This window comes from Peromyscus leucopus, chromosome 7 (assembly GCF_004664715.2).
Source record: "Peromyscus leucopus breed LL Stock chromosome 7, UCI_PerLeu_2.1, whole genome shotgun sequence".
Classification (NCBI taxonomy): Eukaryota; Metazoa; Chordata; class Mammalia; order Rodentia; family Cricetidae; genus Peromyscus; species Peromyscus leucopus.
Window position 1 is genome coordinate 112,978,554 of NC_051069.1, and position 16,714 is coordinate 112,995,267.

Consider the following 16,714-nt stretch of genomic DNA (forward strand, 5'->3'; position numbering starts at 1 on the left):
AAATGTCTTTACCTAGGGTGTGTGTGCCTGCATGTGTGTGCACGTGTGTGTGCTCAAGCCATGGTGCCCATTTAGAGATCAGAGGACAGCCTGTGGGAGTCGGTTATCTCCTTTCACTCCATGGGTCCCACAGATGGACCTCAGCTTGTCAGGTTTAATAATAGCTGCCTATATCCACTGAGCCCTTTCTCGGACCCAGACTCTATTTTTTTAATCAATGTGTGTGTGGGGGGGTGCATTTGTGTACGATGTGTGGGTGGGTACACACACGCCATGGCATGTATGTGGCAGTGAGAGGATAACTTCGTGGAGTCCAGTCTCTCAACTTTATATGGTTTCTGGTTGTCAGGTTTGCCTGGTAAGCCATTACCCATTCAGCCATCTCACCAGCCGGGGGACTAGTTCAAACACTCTGCTTTTCAGCTGTGGATACTGTTCAGGCCATCATCCTTATCGGTGACCCCAAAAACCCTCTGTCTTGCCACATGGCTTTCCTTGTGCTCAGTGCAGACTTGGACATCATCCAGCCTGTGGGAGACCCTTGCTCTAATCAGGCAGAAGGGCAGACGGAGTAACCAGGCAGGGGCCTGATTCTAAGCCAGTGGGCCTTCTGGAAGGTTCGGAGGAGACAGAATCCCCAGGAAATAGGGGGTGCCAGTGGACAAGGGGAGCACTGGGCTTCTCTGGGTGAGTGAGAAGCCAGAGCAGATGGGCTGTTGGCCGGCTCTGCAGAAAACCCACAAGTGACCTATAATGTGCCTGCAAAGGGCAAACCTGTTCCCCACAACAGCTGGGATGAGAGTCCTAACTGGAGGCTTTGTGGACAGAACAGCTGGCTTCAGCCAAGGCTGGCGGCAGCTGGGAGTCTACATGAGGCTCTGCACAATCAGCTGCTGGCTGGAGAGGCTGCCCCATCAGGGCCCTGTGTGCATCCTTCCCCCGCTGCTTTGGGCTATAAATGAGGGGAGTCGTGACCTCCCTAGACCTGTCTATTCATTACCACCTATTCCATTTGAACGTTTCAGCTTTTTTTCTTCAACAAATACACTTCCCAAAGACGGACAGAAGTGTATCTGGGTTTCATGGGTTTGTATGTTCTCAAAATGCAGCATTAGCTGAAAAACGAAAATTGTCTTAACAGGAGCCAGACTTATGGAGGAAGCTCAGTTAACTTCCATGAATAATGCCCACAGCAAAAGCAGTGTTTTTGACTTTAGATACATCAGGCCTATCCACCAAACCACAGGGTATGTGGGTAGCTTTGTGAGGGGCACAAGAGCGTCTTCACTTTGCAGGTGAGCGGCAGGAGTGACCTACAGGGTGAAAGGAGTCACTTGAGGTGCTAGTGCAGTCAGGTTGTAGGAAGGCCCTAGGCATGTGCAGCCTGGGGATGGAGGCAGCCGAGCTCAAGGTGGTATGTCTCTCACGTGCTACAGAAGTCACATGACAAGAGGTGCCACAGTTGACTGCTAAGCCCAGAGGCTGAAAAACTATGCTTTCTAAAACCCAGCACTCATGCAAAGAACTGCTCTTCCACAAAGAGGCCAAGTATGCCCAGAGTAAATAGTACAAGTGCCGCCCCATCAGGGCGAGGCAACAGCTTTGGACTGTGCATGAACCATAAACTGGCTTCCAGCCACACAAATCCAGGATATCAATGCAGACCTGGACAGTACGTTTGGCCCACATTTGTCAAGCTACCATGTGTCTGCGGCATGGGAGGCCTGGCCTGGGACGTGGGCTGCCCTGCTTTCCTAGCAGCTCACATACAGGTTCCTCTGGAAGGCCTCCCTGCTTCCCCTAGTCTGATTTTATCCAGAATGGGAAAGGGTAAAAAAAAAAAGACCAGGAATTTTGGCTTACGAACAACTCAGAGCAGGAAGACCTTGGGGTTAAACACCATTCCACTTTAGATACAGCTGCAAACCCTTTTGTATGGCCCCACATCCGCCTGCCAGCCCCTGCTCTGCTGACCCTGGTCTGCAACCATCTCTTCTCCCTCCCTCTAGCTTTAGACACAGGCTGGTTGGCACATGGATGGGCAGCTCTGAATGCACTGTGGGGAGCTGGAAGGGCCAGGGCAGCAGACGGTTCCAGAGTGTAGCCAAGAAGCACCTTTAAACCCAGAGTAGGGTATCTACCTACAAAACAAGCAGTTTTCATGCCTCCAAATGCTGCTGCTGTGGGTAGCAGAGGCTCAGAGCTGGCCACAGACTCGGGAGAGCAGACTCCATGACCTGAATGCCACAGGGTTTTCCATGCAGCAGAGGGTGCAGTCTGGACACTTGGCACATCCCCCTTGGGTCTGCAGATGGGCTAACGGCAGGCGTGGCTGAGCTAATTTCTTGAGTTTGACCATGGTGCTCCAGTTAGCTAAGAGTGTCCTTGTTCAGTAAACAGACCCAGATATGTTGCAGGTGAATGGGCATATTAGTTTACTCCCAAACAGCTCAGAAGGAAATCTAGCCACAGAGCAAGACGGAGACAAAAAGAGAGATGGAGACAGAGAAATGGAAAGGGACAGACACAGAAAGACGGAAATCAGAGACATGAGTGAGAAAGCAGTGGGGTGATTAGAGGGAAATGTGGTGACATGTTAATATTTGAGTCAATTTGTGTGAAAAATACTCCTTACAACTAGTGCGTGCGTGTTATATAGTGTGCTACATATGCATGCATGTGTGGGTGCGGGTGTGGGTGTGCTCATCCGTGCCTGCAGGTGTGGAGGCCACAGACTGGTACTGGAATGTTTTCCTCAAGCACTTTTCCATCTTATTTCAGAGTCTCTCCTTGCACAAGAGCTCACCATTTCAGTTCAGCTGGCTGGCCCGAGAGCCCCAGGCTCCACCTGTCTCTGACCTCAGTATTTAGGTTACCGGCACACGCCACCACACCCGGGGCTTTTACGTGGCAGTCAGGAATCTCAACTCCAGTCCTCATGCTCATGCGGCAGCCATTTTACCTACTGAACCACATCCGCAAGCCCTTTTTGTGTAAATTCCAAGTTTAAGAGAGCAAATGGAGTGAGGGGAGGCCAAACCCATGCTCTCTCTCTCTCTCTCTCTCTCTCTCTCTCTCTCTCTCTCTCTCTCTCTCTCTCTCTCTCTCTGAACACTTCCTGTCTCCTGGCCCAGCCCCCTCCAAAGCTCGGCCCTTTCAGACCCAGCCGTACAAGGCCATTATCCCCTAGCCCTGCTACCTGAGCCTGGTACAGGTCACTCCCATCCGCTTCCCAGAGTCCAGCCTCCACTCCTTAAAAAGTGTGTATCCAAAACACCGGCCTCGCCGGGGTGGTGGTGGCACAGGCCTTTAATCTCAGCACTCGGGAGGCAGAGGCAGGCGGATCTCTGTGAGTTCGAGGCCAGCCTGGTCTACCAAGCGAGTTCCAGGAAAGGCACAAAGCTACACAGAGAAACCCTGTCTCGAAAAACCAAAAACCAAAACACACCTGCCTCAATCTCCTCCCTGGATGCCAGGGGCTGCTCTGGCGACTTCTATCCAGTTCCTCTCCCAGTCCCAGCCAACTCAGCATGTGGCCTCAGGCGGCCACTTCCACATCTTCCCCTTCCACCCCAGCCTCCAGTGGATTCTCTTCTCTCCCTACTCGCAGAAGGCAAAGGATACTTATTCTCTACGCCGTCCCTTTCCCAAGTGACTTCCCATCTCCTGTGACTGCCCCAGGCCTCACATGAGTGGCTCTGGAGGAGTCTGTGCTCTGCCCTTCAAGCTTTGCGCCACTCACATCTCTAGAGAGAGAGCCTGTGCCCTTTGCCCATCCCCTTCCTTCCCTGCCCTGTCACAGGGTGGCCCCTCAACCCACACTCCCCGCTCACCTTGACTGCTCGGTGCTTTGACATCTGCGTCTCATCCCCTCCCCCAGTGACAACGTGAAACAGGGCTGAAGAAACAGCAGTTAGCATCGGGAGATCTGGGCAGTGTGACTTTGTGGTGCAACCTGAAGATGTGGGAGTTCGTGCTCAACTAAGGATTGACTGTCACGTGACCTCCAGTCATCATCAGCTTTGCTCTCTCCCCATTCTGGCCACCCGTCCTTGCTTTATGTGACTCCAAGGAGAATGATGTCCAGTCTGTCTGTCTGCTGGCAGTCTCTGAGCTGCGTCTCTATCACCCATCCCAATACTAGACTCCCCACTGGCACGTTTGCCGGGGGCATCCAGCCAGCTTCTCAAACAGTCAACAGATCTGTCTCATGTACCCTTAATTTGTGGAAGGCAGGGCTCTAAGTCCACAAGAAGGAGGAAACAAGTGATATTCAAGAAATGCATTAAAAAGCAGCACCTTTCATTGATTCCATGTACACAAGTATGGGGAAATGTACTTGGTTGTTTTTCACTCTTTCTTTTTTGGCTCTTTGGGGGGCCTGCCACCCAGCTCCCAAATAAATCACACACAGAGACTTTTTATTACTTATGAATGTCTGGCCTTAACTTGGCTTGTTTCTAGCCAGCTTTTCTTAAATTATCCCATCTATCTTTTGCCTCTGGGCTTTTACCTTTCTCTATTTCTGCATACCTTTCACTCTTACTCTGTTGCTGGCTGTGTGACTGAGTGACTGGCCCCTAGCATCCTCCCCTCGTTCTTTTGCTCTTTCTTCTTTTCCTCCCAGATTTCTCCTATTTATTCTCTCTGCCTGCCAGCCCCACCTGTCCTTTCTCCTGCCTTGCTATTGGCTGGTCAGCTCTTTATTAGACCATCAGGTGTTTTAGACAGGCACAGTAACACAGCTTCACAGAGTTAACAGAATGCAACATAAAAGAATGCAGCAGATCTTTGCATCATTAAACAAATGTTCCACAGCATAAACACATGTAACACACCTTAAAATAATATTCCACAACGGGGAAACATCGAATATCTGCAGCACATAAGGTCTTGAGAAGTCTAAGCTTGGTTCTGGGTTATCATCTTCATACAAAGACCTCACGCCCCCTGTCAGGCTTATCTGCTAGGACTATTCTCATTCTCTGCTCACCAGAGCCCTCATCTCAAATTATCACCTACTTTCTTTCTCTTGACACCGTATAGTTTTTCAATCCTGACCAAAGAACCACAGTCTCCCACCTCGCCAACCAGCACTGCCCAGGCACTGAAAGTCTATGTGGACCTACTTTAGAGTATAGTTACTGCTTTTAATCAAGGGCTTGTGCTGGGTCCCACTGTAGCCCACCCATGCTCTCCTTTGCCCTGGGTCACTTCCTTGACACACAAGGCTAGAAAACTACTCCTGTTTATATAGTTATGGTGGCCTGGTTCCACCGTCAAAGGTCTCCCTAGCCAACGGAGAGCAGCTGCCTCCGGTTCCATTGTTCACCACCCACTCCTCACCCACTCCCCACAGAGCCTGGGCCCCAGCCAAACTGCACTGCTCACCAGCTGGGAACATATGTTCCTCCTGCCCAAAATAATCTACCCCTGTCTCCACCTGTTAACATCTATCCTTGAAGGATTACCCAATAAGTAGTGTTGGGACAATTGGTTAGTCATTTGAAGGAAATTCCTCAGATTCTTAACTTCGTGCTAGACAACATGATATATGGTAGATAAACTGGAGTTAAATATAAACATGGTCATATATTTTTAAAAAAATCAAACCATAAAAACTCTCAAAAATAAGCCTTTATTTTAAAAAATTGAAAGAGCAAAAGATCCTAGGCTTAAAAACAAATGAAATTTCGAAGGAAACAAAAAAAAAAATCTGACCTCAGACAGCACACAGACTGGAGAGAGTTAAACGCTTAAAACACAGGCATGAAGAGCTAAGCTTGAACCCCTAGCACCTGGGTAAAAAGGTAGCCGTGTGCCTCTGTGATCTCAGCTCTGGGCCAGCCTAGCTCAACTCAGTGAGCTCCAGGTTCGGTGAGAGGCCGTTTCAAAAAATAATAAATGGAGAGTAACAGAGAGAGACACTCATGTTCACCTCTGGCCTCTACACGCATGTATATGTATACCCACGTGCACACACAAGCAAAATTAAAAACACTTAACACTCGATTAAAATAGAACTTGATTAACTAGGATTAAACTGATGCCACAACTCAGGTTCAAGTCAGTCTGAGGTAGTGAGACCCTGTCATAAAACCGCCCAATTACAAATAAACAAAAAGGAAGAGTTATTTATGTGAACTCCATGCAGGGAGTTTATAAAGTAAGATAGTGTCCTGGTTTGTAGAGAAACTCAGGCTTGCCGGGCGGTGACGGCGCACGCCTTTAATACCAGTGCTCAGGAGGCAGAGGCAGGTGTATCTCTGAGTTCGAGGCCAGTTTGGTCTACAGAGTTCCAGGACAGGCTCCAAAGCTACACAGAGAAACCCTGTCTGAAAAAAACAAATGAGAGGCTTTTGTATTGAAGGCTTCGTCCCTGGTTGGTGGACCCAGTAATCGAAAAGTGACTGGATCCTTAAGATTCTGGCCTAATCAGTGTATTAGTCCCTGAGGATTAATAGTCGAGTGGCATTACTGAAAAGTAGGATCACGTTGTTGAAAAGAGGTTACTCGGGTATGCTCTGGAAAGACCCCTCGTCCTTGGCCCTTTCCTGTCTCTCTGCTTCCCAGGCACCACGAGGCGAGCAGCTCCACTCGTGAGTAATTCCCATGCTTCTCAGTATAATGTCCTGCCTTACCACTGCCCAAAAGCAACAGAGCCATCTGATCATGGACTAAAGCCTCTGAATGTCAACAGCGCATAAAGGAAGCACCCCAAGACCAGCGGACAGAAAAGCAGCGATCAACGGCCACCCAGAGAGCCGCGGGGCGCTTCCCTGGCGCGGCCAGTGACGTCACCCCTGCGCCCCGCCGCCTGGCTGGGTCTTCCGGCCGGGAGGCGGCGGCGACGGCGGCGGGCGGGCGGGGCGGGGTGCAGTGACGTCAGGAGAACCGCGCGCCGGAAGCGGGCCGTGCAGCGCGGAAGCCGCGGGGGCGGGGCGCGGAGGCGATGGGGGCGGCGGCGGCCGGCGATGAGCGGCGGGCGCGCGTGAGGAGCCGGCGGGCGAGGCTGGGGGGCCCCGGAGCGCGAGCCGCAGGGCGGAGGGCGGGGGCGCGAGCGCAGCGGGCGGCGGCGAGGCGGCGGCCGAGAAGATGGCGGACGGCGACAGCGGCAGCGAGCGCGGCGGCGGCGGCGGCGGCGGTGGTGGCGGCGGCGGGCCCGGCGGCTTCCAGCCCGCGCCGCGCGGCGGCGGCGGCGGGCCCGGCGGCGAGCAGGAGACGCAGGAGCTGGCCTCGAAGCGACTGGACATCCAGAACAAGCGCTTCTACCTGGACGTGAAGCAGAACGCCAAGGGCCGCTTCCTCAAGATCGCCGAGGTGGGCGCGGGCGGCTCCAAGAGCCGCCTCACGCTGTCGATGGCGGTGGCCGCCGAGTTCCGCGACTCGCTGGGCGACTTCATCGAGCACTACGCGCAGCTGGGTCCCAGCAGCCCGGAGCAGCTGGCGGCGGGAGCCGAGGAGGGCGGCGGGCCGCGCCGCGCGCTCAAGAGCGAGTTCCTGGTGCGCGAGAACCGCAAGTACTACCTGGACCTCAAGGAGAACCAGCGCGGCCGCTTCCTGCGCATCCGTCAGACGGTGAACCGCGGCGGCGGCGGCTTCGGCGGCGGGCCCGGGCCCGGCGGCCTGCAGAGCGGCCAGACCATCGCGCTGCCCGCGCAGGGTCTCATCGAGTTCCGCGACGCGCTGGCCAAGCTCATCGACGACTACGGGGGCGAGGATGACGAGCTGGCCGGCGGCCCGGGAGGCGGCGCCGGCGGCCCAGGGGGCGGCCTGTACGGAGAGCTCCCGGAGGGCACCTCCATCACGGTGGACTCCAAACGCTTCTTCTTCGACGTCGGCTGCAACAAGTACGGCGTGTTCCTGCGAGTGAGCGAGGTGAAGCCGTCCTACCGCAATGCCATCACCGTGCCCTTCAAGGCCTGGGGCAAGTTTGGAGGCGCCTTCTGTCGGTATGCGGATGAGATGAAAGAAATCCAGGAACGACAGAGGGATAAGCTTTACGAGCGACGCGGCGGGGGCAGCGGCGGCGGCGACGAGTCCGAGGGTGAGGAAGTGGATGAGGATTGAAACGGGCAGCTTCCCGTGCTGGCCTCCCCCCACCCCACCACCATCCCCTTGGCTAGAGAGTTCCCTTTCCTACTCGTCCCCAGTGAGCTAGTGGAGAGGGATCAGGGGAGGCCGCAGACGGAGACAACAAAATTTAAGATAATATAGTTAAGAGAAATAACCATAAGAAAACAGTCACAGACAATTAGAGAAACGCAGTAAAGTTCCAAGGAACTGCCAGCAACCTGCAAAGAGGACAGCAGCATCTCCTCACCTGCGCAAGAGTCTCAGCTTCTGTTTAAAACCGAGGTTCGTAAATTCATCAGGATAACACTGGAGGGGAATAGGTCTTAGAACGTCTGAGTTACCCGGACTCGTCCATTGATAACAGTTGAATTTGTGTTGTACCTGGGTCATCTGGTCTTAGGATCCTTCCGGGCCTCCCTCCACCGCCATCGAAATCAGCATTTTGGATCTAGGTCCTAATGTCATCTTTGAGAAGAAAGAGGCCTTTGCAGTCACCCAATTCCGAGGGTACAGGTTTATGAAAAGGAATGCGAATTTACACAATCATGGACAGGGCAAGGTAAGAAGTCAAGAAGCCATCGGAGAATTAAAAATCAATTGGATCCATTTTTTAAAAAATGGTTTTGCATGGAACCTGGACCAAGGACCCTGTCTTTTCTTTGCAGAATTGTTTTCCGGGATGCAGATGAATTCAGATATCAAAGCTTGAACCAGAATCCATTACTAAAATAGTTTAAAAGTTGGCAATTTTTTTTTTTTTTTTCAAAAAACGAAAGCAATTTTACAATGGGGATTGCTGAGGTAGGCACAAGAAGTCAGGCATAAAGCACAAGACAGAGTGTTTGAGTGGGTTGGTTGCTGCTCACTAAAGTTCTTCCCTTGATCTCTTAAGTATGGAGGTCATTACCAAGCAATGGCTTACCATGAGTGAGAGCTGGATCCCTATGGCTCCACCCTATGAGCTAGTGAATTATGGTTAATTCGGCTGTTACAGCCACTGGCTGGCTGCATTTGAAACTTAAAACTTGACGGTCTGCAAAAAGGAACAGTGTGGCTACAAGCCTGAGCTTTAATGGCATATACATCCTCACAGAGAAGTTGGAAACAACCGGAACTGAAGTCTTAACTTATCTTCAGTGTAATCTGTGGATTTACTGAAATACTGACCATCCTCAGGTCCAGAATTCCAGCATCATTTATTCTTTTAAAATAAATTTTTAAGAACTTGATCCATTGTATTCAGTACCTCACAATCAACGTTGGCAAATGATGGATGAATGATTCAAGCATTGCACCCGGTGGAAGCTGAAATCCATCTGTGAATGGAACTGAAGTGAACGTGAATGCTGACTCTATCCTGGAAGCATTTTTATACCATCTTGAAATTTCAACAAACTGGCATTTGCCAGTTTATCCAGCTGTCTTTCAAGAATAAAAGTTGGGGTTTTCAAGGATCGCCTCTTCTATATTTTAAATGGATTTTCAGTATAAATGATTTTTCTAATCGAGTTAATCCCACCCCATCAAAAGGTATTCCTAGAAATGTCATAGACCTAGGCAACTTTGAATTGAATGGGAGCTAATGTTCTTTCCAAAGTTTTTCAGGTATTTGTGTGACACCCTCTCAAGAACCAGGAGGCAAGTAACCCCACCTCCACAATCTTAGTATTTCTTTTTAACTGCATGCCTGCCCTTTATTTGAGCTGCCTTTTTAATTTATTGCATATCCTTTTTATTATCTTATTTTGGTATTCAATCTATACAATCTTTTTGTATTTATTGGGAAATAAGTAATATACAAAAAGGTCATTTTCGTGTCTGTGGCTGAGAGGGAAGGAAATATTTGTGTATATAAAATTAGGCTTTGAAAAAAATTAGACTGATTCAGAATATTGTTGATCTTAGACTTAAAAATGGAGGAGCCACAAACATTGGTGCCCTTACAGACTATTTCTCTACTCTCATCATCCACAGTAGAATTTTTAAACAGATTTTTTTAAAGCTTTTCTTTCAAATTTTTCTCCGTTGCAAAGAATGTTTCCTAAATTGTATGGGAGCAATAGTATTTTTGATGTTCTAATGGCATCCGTATACTTGTACTGTATTTTGTACTACAAGGCAGCTGTTTTCAATAATGTCCTGCTGTATTTACCTATGTGTTTTGAGTGTTTGTTTCTTTGCTGCGGAGAACAAATTCCTACTTTTAGTAAAGGAGCTGAGAAGCTAGCATTAGGTTTGCAGAAACTGTTTATAGTTTCAAACTCTGAGGCAGCAATGAAAATTAAGGTTGCAGCTATTCGTTGATTGCTGTAACGTTTTCATTTCCAATCATGTACAATTCCTGTATAGACCAACTTGTTTTCTTGCTTCAGTGGTGGTTCTGTTGCTCAGCTGCAGTGAGCCAGTTCAATTTTGCAAAGGTGCAGTACCTCTCCTTTTCAAGGGGTTGGTTTTTGTTTTTTGTTTTTCTTTTTTCTTTTTATTTGGCTGAATTGCAGTAACTAGCCTTGCCTTTCTATTCTGTAGAAATGACAGGGTCTTCACAATCCTTCACCAGTGGCTACTAAGCTATAATTAGCTGAATAGAAAGAATGTGGAAGTGGTCTGAGGCATATAGAGTATATGCCAAGAACACTACCATATATGGCATCAGCTTTGGTTACCAGAGAAATTTTCTTAGTCATTAGACCATATAACAGTAATATATCATATGTAAATCTTTAGATATCAATTTGAAAATCCTCCAAAAAAAGGAGCAAAGAATGCATAAGCTATGTGTTGGCAAAAGTAATTTATATTAAAATTTTGACCTGCCTTTGTAAGATTAAGTGGTAAATGTCATAGTGGTGGGTTTTTAAGTCTTAACCAATCTCTAAGGTTTATTTCTCCTGCAGGGGGTGGTTCATGGCCTCTCTTCCCACTGTAGGAAGATAGCAGAAGGATGGGGATTAACTGTAGCATTTCACTGATCCTCATTCCAGGGACTAGGGACAATAGAAATCTGCAAGTGTGAGAGTCAGCTCATATATTAGTTTTTTTGAAGGCGTTGGTTTTTGTTAACCACTGTCAGAAAATGGCCTTGTACAAATTATGAGAAGTACCAACTTTTCTGTTTTGTTTTTGAAGTGCTACTATGAATGGTTTAAGAGTTTTTTTTTTTTCTTTTAAATTTGGCAGATATCCCAGCTAATGAAAATAGTCACATTCCCAAGAAGTTGGGGCAAGAACTCCATTTCAAATATTGTTGATATGTTTGTTTCTCAGGCTACTGTATACAAAAATGTGTCTTTAAGAAAATCAAAGAGAAGAAAAAAATTCTATGCAGAGACCCTACTACTTCTTAATGGTTTCTATTGTCCCTACACATCATTTCAGCAAGTCTAACAGCAGTTCTTGTCAGCAAATTCTTCAGTGCATATGCTGCACAAAACAAAACATAAATCTGCACAGCACCAAAAATCAAACAAAAAACCAAAAACCCAGACACCCTATGTATCTGTTGGAGGCATGTAGGTGGTACAAATGGCTGTAGCTGTGAAGCACACATGGCTACTGTCATGTCACTTTCCATAATTATTTACTGCAAAATGATTGAGGGGCTTTTGGTTCAGGCAGCCTCCTGCTTCCTTTGTTACCTCGGGATCACTTTGCAGTAAATTGCAGGTCTTTTAAAAGATTCAAGCTTCGGTTTTCTCAAAACAAAACAATTATCCTGTCTTACCTGAAAATGCAGGGTTGTGGGCAAAAGAGGCTGGTTATAATAATGCCCTCATATTGAGTGGTCTGTAAATGGCTGCACACTTCAGGCACTAGAGTTGCTGAGGATGCTTTGTTAATGTGATCTCGACTGGCTTTACAGGGGTATAGAACAGTCTACACAGGCAACTATTTGCATCCACCTTGCTCTTGAGGTGGATGGAAGTAAGGAAAGGCTGGAGTGTGTAAGTCATGCACATAAGTATTCTTCACTGTAAATTTTATTTTCATTTTTAACCCAATTATGGTACTTTGTCCAATGCACAACTGATCTCTCAGTAGATATTCATTTGAAAATAGTGTGGCCTTGACCAGTGAGAAGGGGAAGAAGTGACTTATGCTTGTGTTAAAATGACCTGTTTGCTGAGAGTGGTCGTTCTGCAGCACTCTTAATACCATGTTTTTGATTGGGGAGAGTTAATGTTTTTTGACCCTGAATTTAATTGAGTTTTCTTCTATTTTTAGGAAGTATCAGAATTGCTCTGATGAGTAACAAAGTTAACTGCTTTGATGTCCAATCTCAGGTTTTAAAATAGAGTGGTATAAAAGCCCACTGTTACTAATTCTTAAGATAATTTTAATTTAGTATACCCTAAAAGTCACGTGCATAAGGCCTGTTCAGAGAGCAGAGCCTCCACCTTTTTGCTCCTTTTCCACTTTGTACTTACTTCACTTGAAAAGGTGTCAAGTGACTTTGCATTGTATATTTCCATTTTAACCCTGATGTAGTTCTCAAAGATGAAGCACTTTTGAACATGAAGTACATGGATCATGTATGATGTGGATCATGGTTTCTCAGGCCCCTAGATAATCCACTTCTGAGTATTGTTCTATGTAAGGAGAATAGAGCTCTTTGCTAATGTTAGAAAGTTTGTATTCTTGATTAGAATGCACTTGCTAGTTTCCAATGGATGGGAGAGTAAACAATGCTGCATTCACAATTGAATAAGTTGCTTTCCCTTGAGCCTTAAGGTAGCTTTTTCTTTCCTGTCAACAACAGCACTGAAGTCATAGTAAGTGAATGAGATTATCTGTTTTCAGGGTTGCTTTTAGAGTACTGTAAATCAATTAGCTGTCTTCCTAAAGAGTCATAACTCCCTTCAATAGACAGGATGGTGGGTGTGGGGAGGGGGGCTAGGGAAGGGAGAGAGGTAGTTTATAGAAAAGAAAAAAGACAAAAAGAGCCACGTTTACCTTAAAATATAGAGAAAAAAGAAAAAAAAGTTCATGTCCTGTCCTGTTGGAAATTTCAGATGTAAGGTGGAAATGGCAAAATATAATTCATTTCCCCTGCTTTTAATTTAGAAAACCTAAGTTATTTTCAAATATTAGCCCCCAGAAGTTTCAAGAGCTAGCTAGACTCATGAACGATGAATTCTAGAGCAGAACTTTCAAGAGGTAGCTACACTCATAAATGATGAATTCTATCGGTGTCTCTGACTTTGCTATTTAAACTTCTCCTTTTCAGTCCTCACAATTTGAACCTGGTTTCATTACTGAAAGATTAAATAAACTTATATGTGAACAAACAGGATCCAGTTGTCAAGACTGAAAATTAAATTTGGAAAATGGAAAAAGAATAAAATTGCACCATAAAGATTTATTGCCCTAGTGAGCCCCAAATTAAGGCCTTTATGAATGTATTTTATATTTCCTAATGAAATAGGAAATATTCACCAGTGTAATCATGTAACCACCTGTATTCACTTTTCCTTTCATTTGAAAATCAAATGCCTCTTGAATTGGACATTCCAATTGGGATAGGTAGAGAGAGCCATGTTAAACAGTAAATGCCATATTTGTAGTTTCAGTAGGACTTCTAAGAATGAGAACAGAGCTTTGTTAGAAGTTAATAAAGCCTTTTCATGATTCTAACACTTTGGAGAAAGATTTTAACCATAAACATGAGGTTCTATGATCAAATTTGATGTCCGCTACATTACAACCCACTGGGATCAGCTTTGTGCTCTGGACTCCGAGTCCAGAGTTCCGCAGAGAAAGCAGTAGTGGGTCTGTTCAGTGTCCACTAGTGAAGTGCAGAAGGCCCAGGTGTGTCCATTTCCCCTTCAGGAACTCTTCAGTGGCTAACTTTTTCAACAAAATGCTTCTTAAAGGCAAAATATTTTGTGCCCTGTGTTGCAAGATCAGATGGTTAGTAAATCTTAGTGTTTGGAAATAGAGTGACAAGGAGTTTGTTTCTTCCCTTTTAAATGTCTGTCTTAGAGAAATACAGATGCCGGAAAGTCCAAGAAAATGAGCAGGATTATATCCCTGAGCACGGTGTGTTGGAGGAGGTTTTATAATAAACCCTTTTCTCCAAGCCCACAGCACTATCTGTTGAACCAAAGCTCTCAGGAGTCTGAAAAGTCAAGAGGTTGGGCAAAAAGTCTAGAGACTTGGCTGTAGATCATCATGACTTACATTTTACGAAGAGTCTGTGGTTTTGTGTGTTTTGGTGGCAGGCAAGTATATTTTAGTTACTTTTCGGTGACCTTGGTGTCTGAAATTAAGATTGTTGGTGTATTTGGACTTTTTTTCCTGAGGTTAGAACAGTAGTATTAGGCATTTACGCTTGTGAATCTTCATGCAGGCGTCTGGAATCTTCATTCCAGTCTTGTGAGTTCAGATGACACACTTTGTGTTCTGTAGGAATCTCACTGCCTGTCCTGTCTGCCGGTGGTTCTGTTAAGCTAGGCTCTTCACTCTAAAGCTGGGACTAATGTCCCAGTTGGGAATCTCCAGAAGTCATTTGAATGAGTTAAAGCCAAATCTCAAGCAGGGGACAGCTTCTTGCTCTAGATGTACAATTAGCTTAGGTTGGAAATTACTCTAAAGAGGGTTTGGAATGTCTTTAGTCTGTGTAAATACCAACATGCTTCTTCTGCATCGTGAACCAGTGTGTATGCCTATGTATGGGTTTGTAGAGCTGGTTTCTGCTTCAAGTGAAGCTGCACCTTTGTTTGTAAGGTCCCCTCCACCCAGAACCCTATAAACATTTGTAAATAGAACACTAAAATTTGTAGCGGTAGGATCAATTTGGGAAATATCTGCTGAGAGACCAAAAAGTTCATTTTTTTAAGTACCTTGGTTAAAGAGTAAAGATTATTCCTCTTATTTTTTAAAAGAAGAATGCACTTTAACAAACACAGCTGCATGGGCAATTCAACAATCCATGAAGTGCAGTACCCATCCAGAAACCACACTTCCTGAAAACCGTTCAAAGCAGAGTCCACACGGGCTGGTGGTCTCACCGCCTGTAGGTTGAAGCTTAGATTCTGATGAATTGTGAGACAAGCAGGGCTGCTTCAAAGAGCAATGTGAATACAGCCAGAAGCTTCAGACAGGTCTGTAAAATGGCGGGTCCCGTATTTACCACTAACTAGCAAAACTGACAGAAAACTCATAGAAATAAAGTTTAAGAATCCTTCCTGCTGGTGTGCACTCCTTCCAATAGCAGACTTTTGCAAATGGAGTTTTACAGTCTATATTTAAAAAATTGTATGTTTGTAACAAATAAAGTATGCGGAAAAGTGAATGACAGTCTTGTGTCGGCGTCTCTTATTTAAGGGGTTGCATGGTGTTTGGGGAGGGATCTGTTACCCATTGTGGTTCACAGATGGGTGTGGGTTCCAGGGAATCCCCACCTGAAGTGGTTTGAGATCATCTGGGTTTCTGTGATCCTTTCTAGTAAGGCGTCTGTGGAGTAAGAGTAGATAGTTTTTTATGCTTTGGTCCATAACTACTTCCTCTTTTGGGTTGTGTTTAGAAGGGCTCACAAAAGCTTGCTGCCCAGATGTTCCCTTGTTTATCAACAGTTGAAGGACTGACCAAGCAACAAATTAAGCCAATCTTCTCTTGCCCAAACGATAAAGGAAAAACAAAATGATTGTGTCCAGTAGTCCTGGCCAGAGATTCTCAAACTGTCTCTGGAACTGCTTTACACTTCATATCCAAGGGAGTCTTTCTGGGCTATATCCATGGGTACCTACCAGACTAGAAATGGGGTGTTTTTCAAGACAAATAGGCACACATTTGATCCACTGTCAGAATAGTGACACCATTCCATTTAGCTTCCAGAGCATACCATAGAACGGCAAACATAAACAACTTTTGTTGGCCAGACTCCTTGAGAAGGACTCAGAATTCTGATCACCTTGGAAAACCATTGCACTAGGCATCAGTCTGTAAGTGACATTTCAAAAAATGAATGATGGAATTGGTGGAGATGGGAGCCTAGCTGGGTGTGGTGGCACAGGCTTTTATTCTGAACAACTGGATCTCAGTTCAAGGCCAGCCTGGTCTACATAGCAAATTCCAGGCCAGCAAGAACTACATAACGAAGCACACAAGTTTAATCCCAGCACTCAGGAGGCAGAGGCAGGCAGATCTCTTGCCAGTTGGAGGCCAGCCTGGTCCACAGAGGGAGCTCAGGATAGCCAGACTACACAGAGAAACCCTGTCTAGAAAAACAAACCATTTAATTCTTTTTATGAAATAGTTTTACGCACACACAGACAACACTTGGATGCATACACATAATTTTCCTGTGATAATGCCTTTGTACAGTCTGGCGCTGGCTATCAGTGCTGAGTTAGGGATACTCATGTCCAGGCCAACTGGATCAGAATCTCGGGGGTATGAATTCTGTTGTGTGGACCTTTTTAAGCTCCCCAAGGTGATTTTACTGTGTAGTCAGGACCTAGAACCAGTGGCTTGTGGGATCTTAAGGTACAGGGAAGGGGACACAATTGAAGCCTTAGGGATCCTGCCAAAGCCTTCCTCAATGTACAGCTTTTCCTTGTAAACCCCGCCCCCATGCCTGAATGCTGCATGCTATTGTAGAGGTTAAAATAGAGGATGCTGAGAAACGCTCCAGCATGGT

General features: G+C 46.3%; 1 protein-coding gene across 1 annotated transcript; it reads left to right on the plus strand.

The window, feature by feature from the left end:
- The first annotated feature begins 7,095 nt into the window (after window positions 1–7,095).
- On the plus strand, window positions 7,096–15,372 carry Purb (purine rich element binding protein B). Its single transcript, XM_028870557.2, has one exon. The coding sequence runs from the start codon at window positions 7,096–7,098 to the stop codon at window positions 8,068–8,070; it is 975 nt and encodes a 324-aa protein (XP_028726390.1). The 3' UTR covers window positions 8,071–15,372.
- Window positions 15,373–16,714: the final 1,342 nt, after the last annotated feature.

What these genes read in the sequence shown, in the direction of transcription:
- Purb (XM_028870557.2), top strand. Translation starts at nt 7,096, where the DNA reads ATGGCGGACGGCGACAGCGGCAGCGAGCGCGGCGGCGGCGGCGGCGGC.